This window comes from Rhinopithecus roxellana, chromosome 13, assembly GCF_007565055.1.
Source record: "Rhinopithecus roxellana isolate Shanxi Qingling chromosome 13, ASM756505v1, whole genome shotgun sequence".
Lineage (NCBI taxonomy): Eukaryota > Metazoa > Chordata > Mammalia > Primates > Cercopithecidae > Rhinopithecus > Rhinopithecus roxellana.
Genome location: NC_044561.1, coordinates 77,550,952 through 77,565,687, shown reverse-complemented (window position 1 = coordinate 77,565,687; position 14,736 = coordinate 77,550,952). Strand labels below are relative to the sequence as shown.

General features: G+C 45.3%; 1 protein-coding gene across 1 annotated transcript in view; it reads left to right on the top strand.

Moving 5' to 3' along the window:
- Positions 1-1,862: 1,862 nt before the first annotated feature.
- Positions 1,863-14,736, top strand: part of GINS1 (GINS complex subunit 1) — a 43,077-nt gene continuing 30,203 nt past the window's right edge. The window contains exons 1-4 of the mRNA XM_010361523.2: positions 1,863-2,090; positions 8,975-9,039; positions 12,292-12,390; positions 13,621-13,711. Of these exons, the coding sequence (XP_010359825.1) occupies positions 2,016-2,090; positions 8,975-9,039; positions 12,292-12,390; positions 13,621-13,711 (330 nt within the window). The 5' untranslated portion in view covers positions 1,863-2,015. The remainder of the gene's footprint in view (positions 2,091-8,974; positions 9,040-12,291; positions 12,391-13,620; positions 13,712-14,736) is intronic.

Here is a 14,736-nt window from a genome sequence, read left to right as displayed (position 1 = left end):
ACTGGGGGAGGTTTCAGAATCTTGTAGCCTCCTGCTGCATGACTCCTAAATTTCTAGTCTTGTGGCTAATTTGTTACTCCTGCAAAGGCAATCTGGTCCCCAGGCAAGAAGGGGTTTTGCTTTGGTAAAGGGCTGTTACGTGTTTGTTTCAAAGTTAAACTATAAACTAAGTTTCTCCCCAAGTTAATTCGTCCTAAGCTCAGGAATGAACAAGGATGGCTTGGCGGTTAGAAGCAAGATGGAGCCAATTAGATCAGGTCTCGTTCACTGTAATAATTTTTTCAATTATAATTTTTTCAAAGGCGGTTTCAAAAAGGCAATGTTTGCTGGGCGTGATGGCCCACGCGGTAATTCCAGCACTTTGGGAGGCCCAGGTGGATGGATCCCTTGAGCTCAGCAGTTGTAGACCAGACTGGCCAACATAGTGAAACCCCATCTCTACTTAAAATACAAAATAGCCAGGTGTGGTGGCCTGAGCCTGTAGTCCCAGCTACTCAGAGGGCTGAGAGGGGAAAATCACCTACCTCAGCCCGGGAAGTGGAGGCTGCAGTGAGCTGAAATGCCGCCACTGCACTCCACCTGGGCAAGGGGAGTTAAGACCCTGTCTCCAAAAAAAAAAAAAAGGCAATGTCGTTATTCAACGTAAGCCTGAGTAGGCCATTCCCATGCCCATTCCTCAGATGACATACCTACTGTATATTTGCAAAAGATCAACATAGTTTATAGGGTTAGCTAGAATTAATCCAAGATTGCTTGTTAGAAATTAACATTGCTTTTTGAAAAATTGCCTAATAAAACAATTCTTTAGCAGTGATTCCCATCTTCTATTCTATATGGTTAAGAAATATTCCATAACCATCTAGCCAAGAAAACGCCTAGTGAGCCGGGCGCGGTGGCTCAAGCCTGTAATCCCAGCACTTTGGGAGGCTGAGACGGGCGGATCACGAGGTCAGGAGATCGAGACCATCCTGGCTAACACGGTGAAACGCCGTCTCTACTAAAAATACAAAAAACTAGCCGGGCGAGGTGGCGGGCGCCTGTAGTCCCAGCTACTCGGGAGGCTGAGGCAGGAGAATCGCGTAAACCCGGGAGGCGGAGCTTGCAGTGAGCTGAGATCCGGCCACTGCACTCCAGCCCGGGCGACAGAGCAAGACTCCCTCTCAAAAAAAAAAAAAAAGAAAACGCCTAGTGAATTCGTGTTACTCTAAGGAAGATACTACAAATATTTTAAACGACTGCTTTAAAATCAAAGGGTGGTACTGTGGTGTTGGAAATGGGACGTCTGGAGCTGTGTGACCTTGGACAAGTTACCTAACTTCTGTTTCGTTATTAATCCCGGGTCTTACAACACTTCAGAGATGATCGTGGGAATGAAATACACACTGCAGTCCCTACCAGCACTAGGTACCCAATAAAAGATAGCTTCATTTCTGCTCTCAAACCCTATTTCCTGATAAAATGTTATCAATGAAAAAAAAAAAAAGATAGCTTCATTTTAATATCAAACAGAAAACCCGCACTGCAAAACTGAAACGCTTGCGTCCTACCAGTGCATACCAAGTTTTTGGGCCTTTCCTCTTAACCTCAAAGTGCCCCCTTGAACCTAAAGGAGAATGAAAAGGAAAATGAGAAGGAAGCTGCGGGGCGTGCATTTATTTCCAGCTCTGCTGCCTGTAGAGTTGCCGGGCCCGCCGCCTGAGAACTCGAAAAGCCCTCTCTGCTCAGCCGAGGGGTTCTCCCATCTCCCGGGCGGAGACCTCACCTTGGAAAGACCCCTCTCACTCCGCCCCTCCTGGAATGCGGCTGAGCGGCGGATATCCCTTTTCGGGCGCCATAGGCCGCGTTCCTATTGGCTAGCTTTGTTTGGCGCCAAAGAGCGGAGGCGGAGGCGGAGGCGAGAGCCTGGCGCTGTAGGACTTAGAACGATCTAAGGAGTGAGGCGGCCGAGAGCGCAGATACCGTTTTGGCGTGAGAGCTGGCAGTTGGCAAGGCGGGAGAAGTGGAAAGCGTCCGCCATGTTCTGCGAGAAAGCCATGGAACTGATCCGCGAGCTGCACCGCGCGCCGGAAGGGCAGCTGCCTGCCTTCAACGTGAGGGGCGGGTAGACTCGGACGGGGCGTGCCGGGGTTGGGCCCGGGGCTCTGGGGCGGGGCGGCCCCCCGGCAGGGTTTACTTTCGCGCCTTGTTCCCCACGAGGTCCGGAAAAATGTTGGGAAGCAGCAAAACATTTTGCTGGAGGAGAAAGAAAGCATTCATGCTTACACTACCCAGCGATTTGGTGAATTTCCTCCTCTGAGCACATTTTAGCATTTTTCCTTGGACAGATTTGTTCCGAACCCTTAAAAAAAACGTTTACAGGTTGCTTGATAATTTAGCATATCTTGCCCACTCAGGCATCTAAGCGTGGTCAGGAAAAGCTAGGCCTCTGGAACCTGGCCGAGATTGTGGTTCTGTAGTGTGACTTTGGGGCAGTTACTCAAGCTTTCTGTGCTCTCAGTTTTCTCATACTCAAAAATGGGGATGGTGACGATAATAGTACCCAACGGGTGAGGTAATGGACGCAAAATGAGTGGCACGTGTAAGGGTCTGTGCATATGCCTCACATACAGTAAGGGCTGAGTCAGTGTTAGCTATTAATATTCTTGTTCTCCTGCTCCTACTATTAATATTATGATTATTTGTATTTTTCTACCACTGCTACCCCAGGGAGAGTGCTAAGCACTTCATGTACATTATCTCTTGTCTTTCTGATAACCCTTTGAGGGCCCGGTGCCATGACTCCTGCCTGTAATCCCAGCACTTTGGGAGGCTGAGGCAGGAGGATGGCTTGGGGCCCAGGAGTTCAAAGCTGCAGTGAGCCATGCTAGTGCCACTGCATTCCAGCCTGAGTGACAGAGGGAGACCCTGCCCCAAACAAAAATAACTTTTTGATGTTTAAACCACTGATTTCCACTTTTTTCAGCTATATATGCATAGGATTGGGGAGATTTAAGTATATTGCCTAAGGTGACACAGCAGGAAAGCTAGGATTTGAACCCTGGCACTCTGGCTCCAGAGCCTGCACTCTAAATTCTGTATTTCACTTCTGTCATAGAGCAGGCATTATGTGGATATCAGGACACATTTTGCTGGAAGAGGGGGCACAAAAACAGATAATAGAGTTCACCACAATAAGTGATACCAAGGAAGTGTAGCAAGGAGCACGAAGGAAAAACACCAGTATGAGCTGTGGTAGAGGAGGTGACATATGAGCCTTTCCATCCTCAAGGATGAGGTTACTGATCTGAGAAGGAAGTGAGGTATCCCAGCCAAAGGATGCTGCAGCACAAAGTCACGTAGTCACACTGGAGCGGGTGATCAATAGGGCCTTTGGGGAGGCTAGGAAGGTGGCTCACAGCCTACATGAGTTTGTTGTTCACTCGTAAGGCATGCTGGGAGCTGGTAGTGGATTTTAGACAAGGAAGTGATAGGGTAATTTTTGTGTTTTGAAGATAACTGCGACAGCAATATGGGGAATGGGTTGAAGAGAGAAATGAATGGAACAGAGATGGCTACTGGGTCGCTGATAGAGCAGGTGAGAGGTGTGTGGTCTGAACTGTGTCAGGTCAGTGGCACTGAGATCAGTGTCTGGGTTTTAGAGGCATGAAGCAAACACGACTTGTAACTATTAGAGCAGGGGCAGAGATGGAGCCCATATGAATGAGAGAGAGGGATCGGGATCTTGGAGGATCCTCAGGAAACTGGGTAAACAACATCAGAGTTCAGGAGATAGAGTGTGTTGGGAAAGGTAATGAGTTTTGTTTTGAACACTAAAGAGCACCTAGTCTGACAATTAGATTGTCTTACAAATGAAGAAATTGAGCCAACACAAATTATGGGTCAAGTTAAGGAACTCGTCTGAATTACAGCTTCTTTGGAGATAGAGCTTCAACTTGAACACAGGTTTTCCAGTTTCCAGTCAATTGTTTTTTCAACTTCAGAACAGTTACCTCATTTAAAAAGTTAGAAGGCAGCAGTCTGCAGCTCAGTAGAGATGCCGGAATGCAGGAACATGTAAGTGCTAAAATGTGGCTGGAGAACTAGGAACTCTAAATTAGAGGCCATCTTACATATCAGGACACGGGCCTAGAGAACAGAGAGACTGTGCCAGCAGCAGGTGCGGCCAAGCTGGATTTTGGACTTGACTCTGACACTTAGTTTAGCTCTGTTTTACTCAAATTTTAAGATAAATGTTGGGTTATCACTTTGTGGGGCTAGGGGCTGGTCTTAGAAGTTGTAGAATCAGGCCAGGCGCGGTGGCTCATGCCTGTAATCCCCCCACTTTGGGAGGGCGAGGCGGTTGGATCACAAGGTCTGGAGATTAAGACCATCCTGGCTAACACGGTGAAACCCCGTATTTACTAAAAATACAAAAAATTAGCCGGGCATGGCGGGACATGCTTGTAGTCCCAGCTACTTGGAAGGCTGAGGCAGGAGAATCGCTTGAACCTGGGAGGTGGAGGTTGCAGTGAGCCGAGATCGGGTCACAGCACTCCAGCCTGGGCAACAGAGTGACTCCCCGTCAAAAAAAAAAAAAAGTTGTAGAACCACTCTTTTGTAGGCCTTAATTTGGTGGAGCACCTTTTGTCTCACTAGTGCCTTCCACTGACAGACCCACCTGATGATCTCAAGGTGATTCATCAGCCTGGAACACTCAGTCAGCCTGCGGAGGCTGGCTTCTGACTCAGTGGCACAGAGGAAGGCTGACGGTGGATCTGAGAGGCCCTAGGACCACACAGGCTTTTGTTTGTTTTTACTGTTTTGAGATGGAGTTTCGCTCGTGTGGCCCAGGCTGGAATGTGGCTCACTGCAACCTCTGCCTTCCGGGTTAAGCAATTCTCCTGCCTCAGCTTCCCTAGTAGCTGGGATTACAGGTGCCCGCCACCACGCCCAGATAATTTTATGTATTTTTAGTAGAGACAGGGTTTCACTATGTTAGCCAGGCTGGTCTCGAACTCCAGACCTCAGGCGATCCACCCACCTCAGCCTCCCAGAGTTCTGGGATTACAGGTGTGAGCCACTGCACCCGGCTCAACACACAGGCTTTTCTTCTGGAATCACTCATTGTTAAATGCTGTGTTCAGCAAATAGAAAAGTGATTACTCCCTTTCAACATGCAGAATTGATACTTTTTTTTTTTTTTTTTTTTTTTTTTTTTTTTTGAGACGGAGTCTCGCTCTGTCGCCCAAGCTGGAGTGCAGTGGCCGGATCTCAGCTCACTGCAAGCTCCGCCTCCCGGGTTCACGCCATTCTCCTGCCTCAGCCTCCCCAGTAGCTGGGACTACAGGCGCCCGCCACCTCGCCCGGCTAGTTTTTTGTACTTTTTAGTAGAGACGGGGTTTCACCGTGTTAGCCAGGATGGTCTCGATCTCCTGACCTTGTGATCCGCCCACCTCGGCCTCCCAAAGTGCTGGGATTACAGGCTTGAGCCACCGCGCCCGGCCGATACTTTTTTAAAAAGTGCATTTTTAGTAAAATTAGACCAAGCATGGTGGCTCACGACTATAATCCCAGCCAGCACTTTGGGAGGCCAAGGTGGAAGGAACACTTGAGCCCAGGAGTTTGAGACTAGCCTGGGGCAACATAGTGAGACCCCATCTTCACAAAAAAATAGAATTATCCGGTGTGGTGGCACAGATCTGTAGTCCCAGCAACTTAGGAGGCTGAGATGAGAGGATTGTATGACTCCAGGAAGTTGAAACTGCAGTCAACTGTGGTCACACTATTACACTCCAGCCTGGGTGACAGGCTTAATCCCTGTGTCAAAAAGGAAAAGGTAAGAAAATTACCTTGGGCTCAGGTAGAAGTCATGGTTGCGTTTTTCACCAGGAATTACATCTTTTGAGCACAGTTGAGTAGTTGATTTTGGAATTGTGCCATTTGTATATACCACAGCATTTTTGCCAATGCGTATATTTTGGCTCTAAAAATAGATTGCGAAAAAGAGATGGGATTGCTTCTCTTTGGATTGTTGGCAGACCTATTGGGCAACATTTAATCATTTCAGGCTGGACATGGTGATTCCCGCCTGTAATCCCAGCACTTTGGGAGACCGTGGCAGGCGGATCACTTGAGGTCAGGAGTTTGAGAGCGGCGTGGCCAACACAGCGATACCCTGTCTCTACCAAAAAAAAAAAAAAAGATTACAAAAATTAGCCAGTCATGGTGGCTTACACTTGTAATCCCAACACTTTGGGAAGCTGAGGTGGGTGGATTGCCTGAGGTCAGGAGTTCAAGACCAGCCTGGTGAACATGGTGAAACACTGTTTCTACTGAAAATACAAAAATTAGCTGGACGTGGTGGTGGGCGCCTATAATCCCAGCTACTTGAGAGGCTAAGGCAGGAGAATCATCACTTGAACCTGGAAGACGGAGGTTGCAGTGAGCCAAGATTGCACCATTGTACTCCAGCCTGGGTGACAAGAACAAAACTCTGTCTCAAAAAAAAAAAGAAAATTAGCCGGGCATTGGTAGTGCACACCTGTAGTCCCAGCTACTCGGGAGGCTGAGGCAGGAGAATCACTTAAACCTGGGAGGCAGAGGTTGCAGTCAGTTGAGATCACACCACTGCACTCCAGCCTGGGCCACAGAGTGAGACTCCATCTCAACAACAACAACAATAAAAAAAATCAGAATTCTAATATTTTATTTTTCCAAGGGAAAATTTGCCCCAAACTGGATATTAGAAAAACTCCTATGGCCAGTTTTTGCAGTGCAAACCAAAACCACTATTCCTTTTTTTTTTTTTTGGTATTAACCTTTTAAGACCACTTTTTAAGCCGGGCCTGGTGGCTCATCCGTGTAATCCCAGCACTTTGGGAGGCTGAGGCGGGTGGATCACCTGAGGTGAGGAGTTCGAGACCAGCCTGACCAATATAGTGAAACCCCGTCTCTACTAAAAATACAAAAAATTAGCCAGGCATGGTGGTGGGGGCCTGTAATCCCAACTACTTGGGAGGCTGAGACAGGAGAATCTCTTGAACCCAGGAGGCACAGGTTGCAGTGAGCCGAGATTGTACCATTGCACTCCAGCCCAGGCAACAGTGTGAGACTCTGTCTCAAAAAAAAAGACCATTTTTTAGTAAATTATGAATTACTTGCATTATTTTTCTTTATACCTCATGCTTCAGTAGGACGATTGATATCTTTGTTCCTCAATTTTATTGATGTGTAATTTGCATACAACAAAATATGTATTTTAATAGATTTTTGAATTTTGACTAATATGTACATCTTTATAACCAGCACCCTGATCAAGATTTCTGTAATTACCAAAATATCTCATGTACCCCATAAATATATTTACTTACTGTGTACCTACAAAAATAAAAAAATTAAGATTTCTGTAACTCTGACCCCCTTTTGTAGCTACCTCCCACCTATAGCCTTAGGCAACCATGAATTTGCTTTCTCTGACTATAGATGGCATTATTATTTTTGGCAAACATTTCCTGTAAAGAGCCAGATGGAATCATTTCATATATACTCTTATGTGAGGCTTCTCTTGCTCAGTATAATGTATTTCAGTTTATCCTCGTTGTGTATATTGTCAGTAGTTCATTCTTTTTTTTTCTTTTTTTTCGAGACGAAGTTTCGCTCTTGTTGCCCAGGCTGGAGTGCAATGGCATGATCTCGGCTCATTGCAATCTCTGCCTCTTGGGTTCAAGCGATTCTTCTGCTTCAGCCTCCTGAGTAGCTGGGATTACAGGCGCTTGCCACCACGCCTGGCTAATTTTTGTATATTTAATAGAGACAGAGTTTCACCATGTTGACCAGGCTGGTTTTGAACTTCTGACCTCAGGGGATCCACCCGCCTCAGCCTCCCAAAGTGCTGGGATTACAGATATGAGCCACCGCCCCTGGCCCATTCTTTTTTTTTTTTTTTTTGGAGACGGAGTCTCGCTCTGTTGCCCAGGCTGGAGTGCAGTGGCCGGATCTCAGCTCACTGCAAGCTCCGCCTCCCAGGTTTACGCCATTCTCCTGCCTCAGCCTCCCGAGTAGCTGGGACTACAGGTGCCCACCACCTCGCCTGGCTAGTTTTTTTTTTTTTTTTTTGTATTTTTTAGTAGAGACGGGGTTTCACTGTGTTAGCCAGGATGGTCTCGATCTCCTGACCTCGTGATCCGCCCGTCTTGACCTCCCAAAGTGCTGGGATTACAGGCTTGAGCCACCACGCCCTGCCCCATTCTTTTTATATTATTATTATTATTATTATTATTATTTGAGATGGAGTCTTGCTCTGTTGCCCAGGCTGGAGTGCAGTGGCACAAATCTCGGCTCACTGCAAGCTCCGGTTCCTGGGTTCACACCATTCTCCTGCCTCAGCCTCCCAAGTAGCTGGAACTACAGATGCCCGCCACCACGCCCAGCTAATTTTTTGTATTTTTTAGTAGAGACAGGGTTTCACTGTGTTAGCCAGGGTGGTCTCTTGACCTCGTGATCCCTCTGCCTTGGCCTCCCAAAGTGCTGGGATTACAGGCGTCAGCCACTGCGCCCAGCCTTTTTATTATATTAGATATTTCAGATAAGTGGAAGGTTTATCCCGTCTATCAGTTGATGGACATTTGGGTTGTTTCTGCATTTTGACTGTTATGAATAATGCTGCAAAAAACATGTGCTTTCTGTTTTCTTGAGTATATATAAACTTAGGAGTAAAATTACTGGGTCATATGGTAATTCTGTGTGTAGCTTTTGAGGAACCGTCAAGTTTTTGCCCACAGGGCTATAGCATTTTACATTACCGTCAGCAATGTACGAGGATTCCAGTTTCTCCGCATCTCACCAACACTCGTTATAACCATGCTAGTGGGGTGTGAAAGGACTATTGCTTTTTGCTAAAGTATATAAATAAAATACACAGTTCAGTGTTGATAGAATATTGCCACAGAATTGGTGAGGAAATCAGTGGATTTCAATATCGGTTTATATGTTCTAGGAGGATGGACTCAGACAAGTTCTGGAGGAGATGAAAGCTTTGTATGAACAAAACCAGTCTGATGTGTAAGTTTCATAAGATTGATATTCTAAAACAATTTAATAATTAAGATGTTGAAATCGGCTGGGCGCGGTGGCTCACGCCTGTAATCCCAGCACTTTGGGAGGCTGAGGTGGGTGGATTACAAAGTCAGGAGTTTGAGATCAGCCTGGCCAACATGGTGAAACCTCGTCTCTACTAAAAATACAAAAATTAACCTGGCATAGTATTGGGCGCCTGTAATCCCAGCTACTCAGGAGGCTGAGGCAGGAGAATTGTTTGAACCCGGGAGGTGGAGGTTGCAGTGAGCCAAGACTGCACCACTTCACTCCAGCCTGGCAATAGGGCAAGACTGTGTCTCCAAAAAGGAAAAAAAAAAAAAAAGATGTTGAAATCAGATAACCTTGCATTAGTTTTTGGATGTGATTTTTAAAAATTATCTGTAAAATTATCTGCTCTAGCTGTACAAATTAGCAGAAGTCTGAAGGAATTTGTACTGATCACTGCTTTATAAATATCTGTTGTTTCTCTGATAGGAGTTGAAAGGAATTAGAGTGGACCTAAAATAAATGACATACCTAAAATAAAAAGTAAAAATAGGCCGGACACAGTGGCTCATGGCTATAAAAGTCCCAATGCTTTGGGAGGTAAGTCCCAATGCTTTGGGAAGCCAAGGCAAAAGGATCAGTTGAGGCCAGGAGTTGGAGACCAGCCTGGACATATAGCAGGACTCTGTCTCTATTTAAAAAAATAAAAATTAGCTGGGTGTGGTGGCACACACCTGGAGTCTCAGCTACTCAGAAGGGTAAGGTGGGAGGCTTGCTTGAGTGCAGGGGTGCTTGAGTGCTTTGAGGCTGCCGTGAGCTATGATCACGTTACGGCACCCTAGCCTGGGTGACAGAATGAGATCTCCATCTTTAAAAATAATAAATAAAAATTAAAACCTAACAAAGTGAAATACATGGTTCCCACTGTTTTTATTTTTATCAACAGATGCCTTAGTGAGTTTGTTAAAGGAAGAATAGGCAGTTTATAAATGGATATAAATAGGAGCAGCAATGATTTCTGATAGTTTGAGTGGAGTTCTCTGAGAACTAGCTATAGAAGTCTTCAGTGTAGTAGGTCCAGAGAGGTGACTAGATTTATTGACTCTTTAGAGCTGAGCATGGTAGCTGGCACAGTGGAGAATTTGGGCTGTATGACAAACTTCATATGTTCCTGTGTGACACCAAAGGGAGTCCAGTACTGGATCAAAGTTGAAGTATTCAAGGTCTCAACTTAGAAGCCTGTCTGTGACATGAGGTTTCCTCTTGGGACTTGTTCGCTACAGTGTTTTTATCTGTTACTTGAATATAGAGATCAGTGTTATGGCTGGTAAGATTTGTAGGGCACATAAAATGATAGGAGCGTTTCCAACTCCTGTGTTTAAGGAGAGATACAGAAAAATCTTTACAGGTGGACTTAGGAAGTGAACCTCAACAGATCTACAGTAAATATAAGGCAAATGTAAAGTCCTGAACTCAAGTCCCTAAGCCATTCATTGATTTACTCATGAATATGTACTAAACAAATATGTATCAATAAGTGGCTCTACTATTTCAGTGGTAAACAACAGTCAAGATGGCTGTCCTGGGGCGGGTGGATCACCTGAGGTCAGGAGCTTGAGACCAGCCTGACCAACATGGTGAAACCCTGTCTCTACGAAAAATGCAAAATTAGCTGTGCATGGTAGTGCATGCCTGTAATCCCAGCTACTCGGGAGGCTGAGGCAGGAGAATCGCTTGAACCCGGGAGGCAGAGGTTGTGGTGAGCCGAGATCGCGCCATTGCACTCCAGCTTGGGCAACAGTAGCGAAACTCCATCTCCAAAAAAAAAAAAAAGATGCCTGTCCCTGGCCCTCACTGTTTAGTGCAGAAGACAGATATGAAATATAGATATGCCAAATTGGGATTCATGCAATGAAGGAAATCAGAAGAGTACAAGGAGAAAGAAAAACGAATAGAAGGTCTAGCTTAAATTGAGGGATCAGGGAACTTCTCTCCAAGGAGGAGACATTTCAGCTGAGGCTTGCGGGAGAGGCAGGCCTTAGGTAGGCAGTAACTGTGGGCATAGAACGTTCTAGATTGAGAGAACAGCATATGCAAAAGCCCCTGAATCATGGAAGAGAATGGAGCACTCTAGAAACTGACGCTTAAAGAAGACCTATGTGGCTGGAGTTTGGCAAGTGGCAAAGGGTGACACCAGATGAGGTGTAAGTGTGGACAGGTGGTGGCGTGTTTATGTTTTAAAAGATCATCCTGGTTGCTGTGTGGAAGGGCTGAGAGGAGGGCGAAGCTGGTCACCAGGTTACTAGAGAGGTGACCCAGACTTGGTAGAAAGTGAGAAGGTTATAGATGTTTTGGAGGAGACCCTATAGGCCTTGGTTCCGTAAGGGAATGATTTTCTTGTATTCTTTGTGTTTATGCCATTTGCAGATTCATGATCCAAAATACTGTCTTCCACCTTCCTAGTTTCATCAGATTTTCATAGGGTGGCAGAAGTATATAGAACAGCCCTAGAAGACACGACAAGATGGGACATGTATTTTGCTTGTATTATCAAGGCCTAGCACAGTGCCTGGCATAGAGGCAGGTACTACATGAAGGAATTCTTTTTATATTCATCTGGTTGCTTAAAAACTCCAATGTAAATTCTTATTCATTCAAAAGTTACATGTACTTTTTATAGAGTAAAACCAAAATTTTCAGTGTGAAAAATACTGAAGTATATAGTACGTACACGTATTTGGAGATCAACAGGTATTTGTTAGATGAGTGAAAGACCATTTTGACTCCATTTAACTCACTTTATTGTAATGAGGATTTGGAAGCTCCACTGGAAGGGAGGTACTATGTAGAATAACATGATGTAAGTCCATAACCTCATGTCCATCGTGTTAGGTTTGTCTCTGATTTCAGCATGATAATGGAATCCCGAAAAGTGAACAAACACAGTGTCTTTCAGAAAGAATAGAGATTAATCAGTGTGCAAAAATGCAGAGTACCAAATACCTAAACAAAACGTATCTGATAGCATGATCTTAGGCAAGTTGTTTAGGTTTTGGCTTTTTAACATATTAGTAAAAGCTCTGGTGTACAAATAGTTATTATTTGCTTAGGTTAACTGCTAATCACAAATGGATTAAAAACAAGCATGTGACTCAGTTGTTAGTTGGCTTTGAAAATTTTACTTAGCCTGAAAAATACATATTTTTTTTTCTTTTTAAATGCTCCTATCAGGAATGAAGCGAAGTCAGGTGGACGAAGTGATTTGATACCAACTATCAAATTTCGACACTGTTCTCTGTTAAGAAATCGACGCTGCACTGTAGCATACCTGTAAGCTTCTCAGTTTTTGCTTGGGTGGCAGGAATTTCTGTGTGGCTTCCCAGTTGACTATCTCAAATGGGTAACATGAAATCTTAGATTTCTCTCTTTATAAGCATTCTAAATTTTTCCTCTGTTTTTTCATTTTTAAAATTTTTTATTATGAAAAAACACTTTTTTCTTTTTTTTTTTTTTTTTTTGAGACGGAGTCTCGCTCTGTCGCCCGGGCTGGAGTACAGTGGCTGGATCTCAGCTCACTGCGGACTCCGCCTCCCGGGTTTACACCATTCTCCTGCCTCAGCCTCCCGAGTGGCTGGGACTACAGGCGCCCGCCACCTCGCCCGGCTAGTTTTTTTTTTTTTGTATTTTTAGTAGAGATGGGGTTTCACCGTGTTAGCCAGGATGGTCTTGATCTCCTGACCTCGTGATCCGCCCATCTCGGCCTCCCAAAGTGCTGGGATTACAGGTTTGAGCCACCGCGCCCGGCCGAAAAAACACTTTTAAAAGTAGGGAGAATAATACTATTATGAACCCCAGTGGAGCTATCATAGGGTTTTAACAATTTTTATTATTTTGCCATATTTTCTTCATCGTGTTTCGCTTGTTGGTGCCACACTATTTAAGAGCATCATGGTCTTTCACTACTGAATATGGTAGTGATCTTACTATTTTTCTTCTTTGTCTTAGAAATAAGGACCTTTGGCCAGGCACAGTGGCTCATGCCTGTAATCCCAGCACTTTGGGAGGCTGAAGCGGGTGGATCACCTGGGGTCAGGAGTTCGAGACCAGCCTGGTCAACATGGTGAAACCCCGTCTCTACTGAAAGTACAAAAATTAGCCGGGCATGGTGGCAGGTGCCTCATCCCAGGTACTTGGGAGGCTGAGGCAGGAGAATCGCTTGAATCCGGGAGCCAGAGGTTGTAGTGAGAGGAGATCGTGCCATTGTACTCCAGCCTGGGTGACAAGAGCAAAACTCTATCTCCAAAAAAAAAAAAAGGGTCTGGGGGTGGGGAAGAAAGAAATAAGGACCTTAGGGACCTTTTTCCCAGGACTACTGTGCTGCTGTCACACGTGGAGGAGTGGACAGTGCCTTCAGGCCAACTCTCAGACTGTTCTTATGTTCCTCTTGTTGTCCCTAAGATGTCATTTTAGAGCTGGTGTGTTTGCATCAGAGGCCAAATGAAGTTCACACGTCATCCCCCTTTTATTCTTATGCCACCCAATACCTTCTTGATGTCCTAGGTATGATCGCTTGCTTCGGATCAGAGCACTCAGATGGGAATATGGTAGCATCTTGCCAAATGCATTACGATTTCACATGTCTGCTGAAGAAGTGAGTTAGCATTGTTCAAGTTTATAAATTTTGAAAATGCTAAAGTTCTGGCATTGTTCTGTAATAGTGTTTATTGGTATTCCTTTTTCTGTTTTTAATGTCTGTTTTCCCCCAATTTTTGGCTGGTGTTTAGTATACAATGTGAGGGGAACTATGTGGTGTGGAGTAATTCTAAATGATATGTGGAAAAATCTATTTTTACTTAACAAAATGGAGTCCCATGATGTTACTTATTAGTGATCCAATCAGTGGGATTAAAAAACTGGCATTGGCCGGGCGCGGTGGCTCAAGCCTGTAATCCCAGCACTTTGGGAGGCCGAGACGGGCGGATCACGAGGTCAGGAGATCGAGACCATCCTGGCTAACATGGTGAAACCCCGTCTCTACTAAAAATACAAAAACTAGCCGGGCGAGGTGGCGGACGCCTGTAGTCCCAGCTACTCGGGAGGCTGAGGCAGGAGAATGGCGTAAACCCGGGAGGCGGAGCTTGCAGTGAGCAGAGATCCGGCCACTGCACTCCAGCCTGGGCGACAGAGCAAAACTCCGCCTCAAAAAAAAAAAAAAAAAAAAAAAAAAAAAAAAAAAAAAAAAAAAAAAACTGGCATTATTGGCCGGGCGCGGTGGCTCAAGCCTATAATCCCAGCACTTTGGGAGGCCGAGACGGGCGGATCCCAAGGTCAGGAGATCGAGACCATCCTGGCTAACACGGTGAAACCCCGTCTCTACTAAAAATACAAAAACTAGCCGGGCAAGGTGGCGGGCGCCTGTAGTCCCAGCTACTAGGGAGGCTGAGGCAGGAGAATGGCGTAAACCCAGGAGGCGGAGCTTGCAGTGAGCTGAGATCCGGCCACTGCACTCCAGTCCGGGCGACAGAGCGAGACTCTGCCTCAAAAAAAAAAAAAAAAAAAAAACTGGCATTATTATTTGGGGATATTCCATAAGATGTTTATGTGTATATATACTTTCCTAATGAAAATTCATATTTGCCTAGTCACTGAGGCAAAGAGCTAGCCCATTATTTAAGG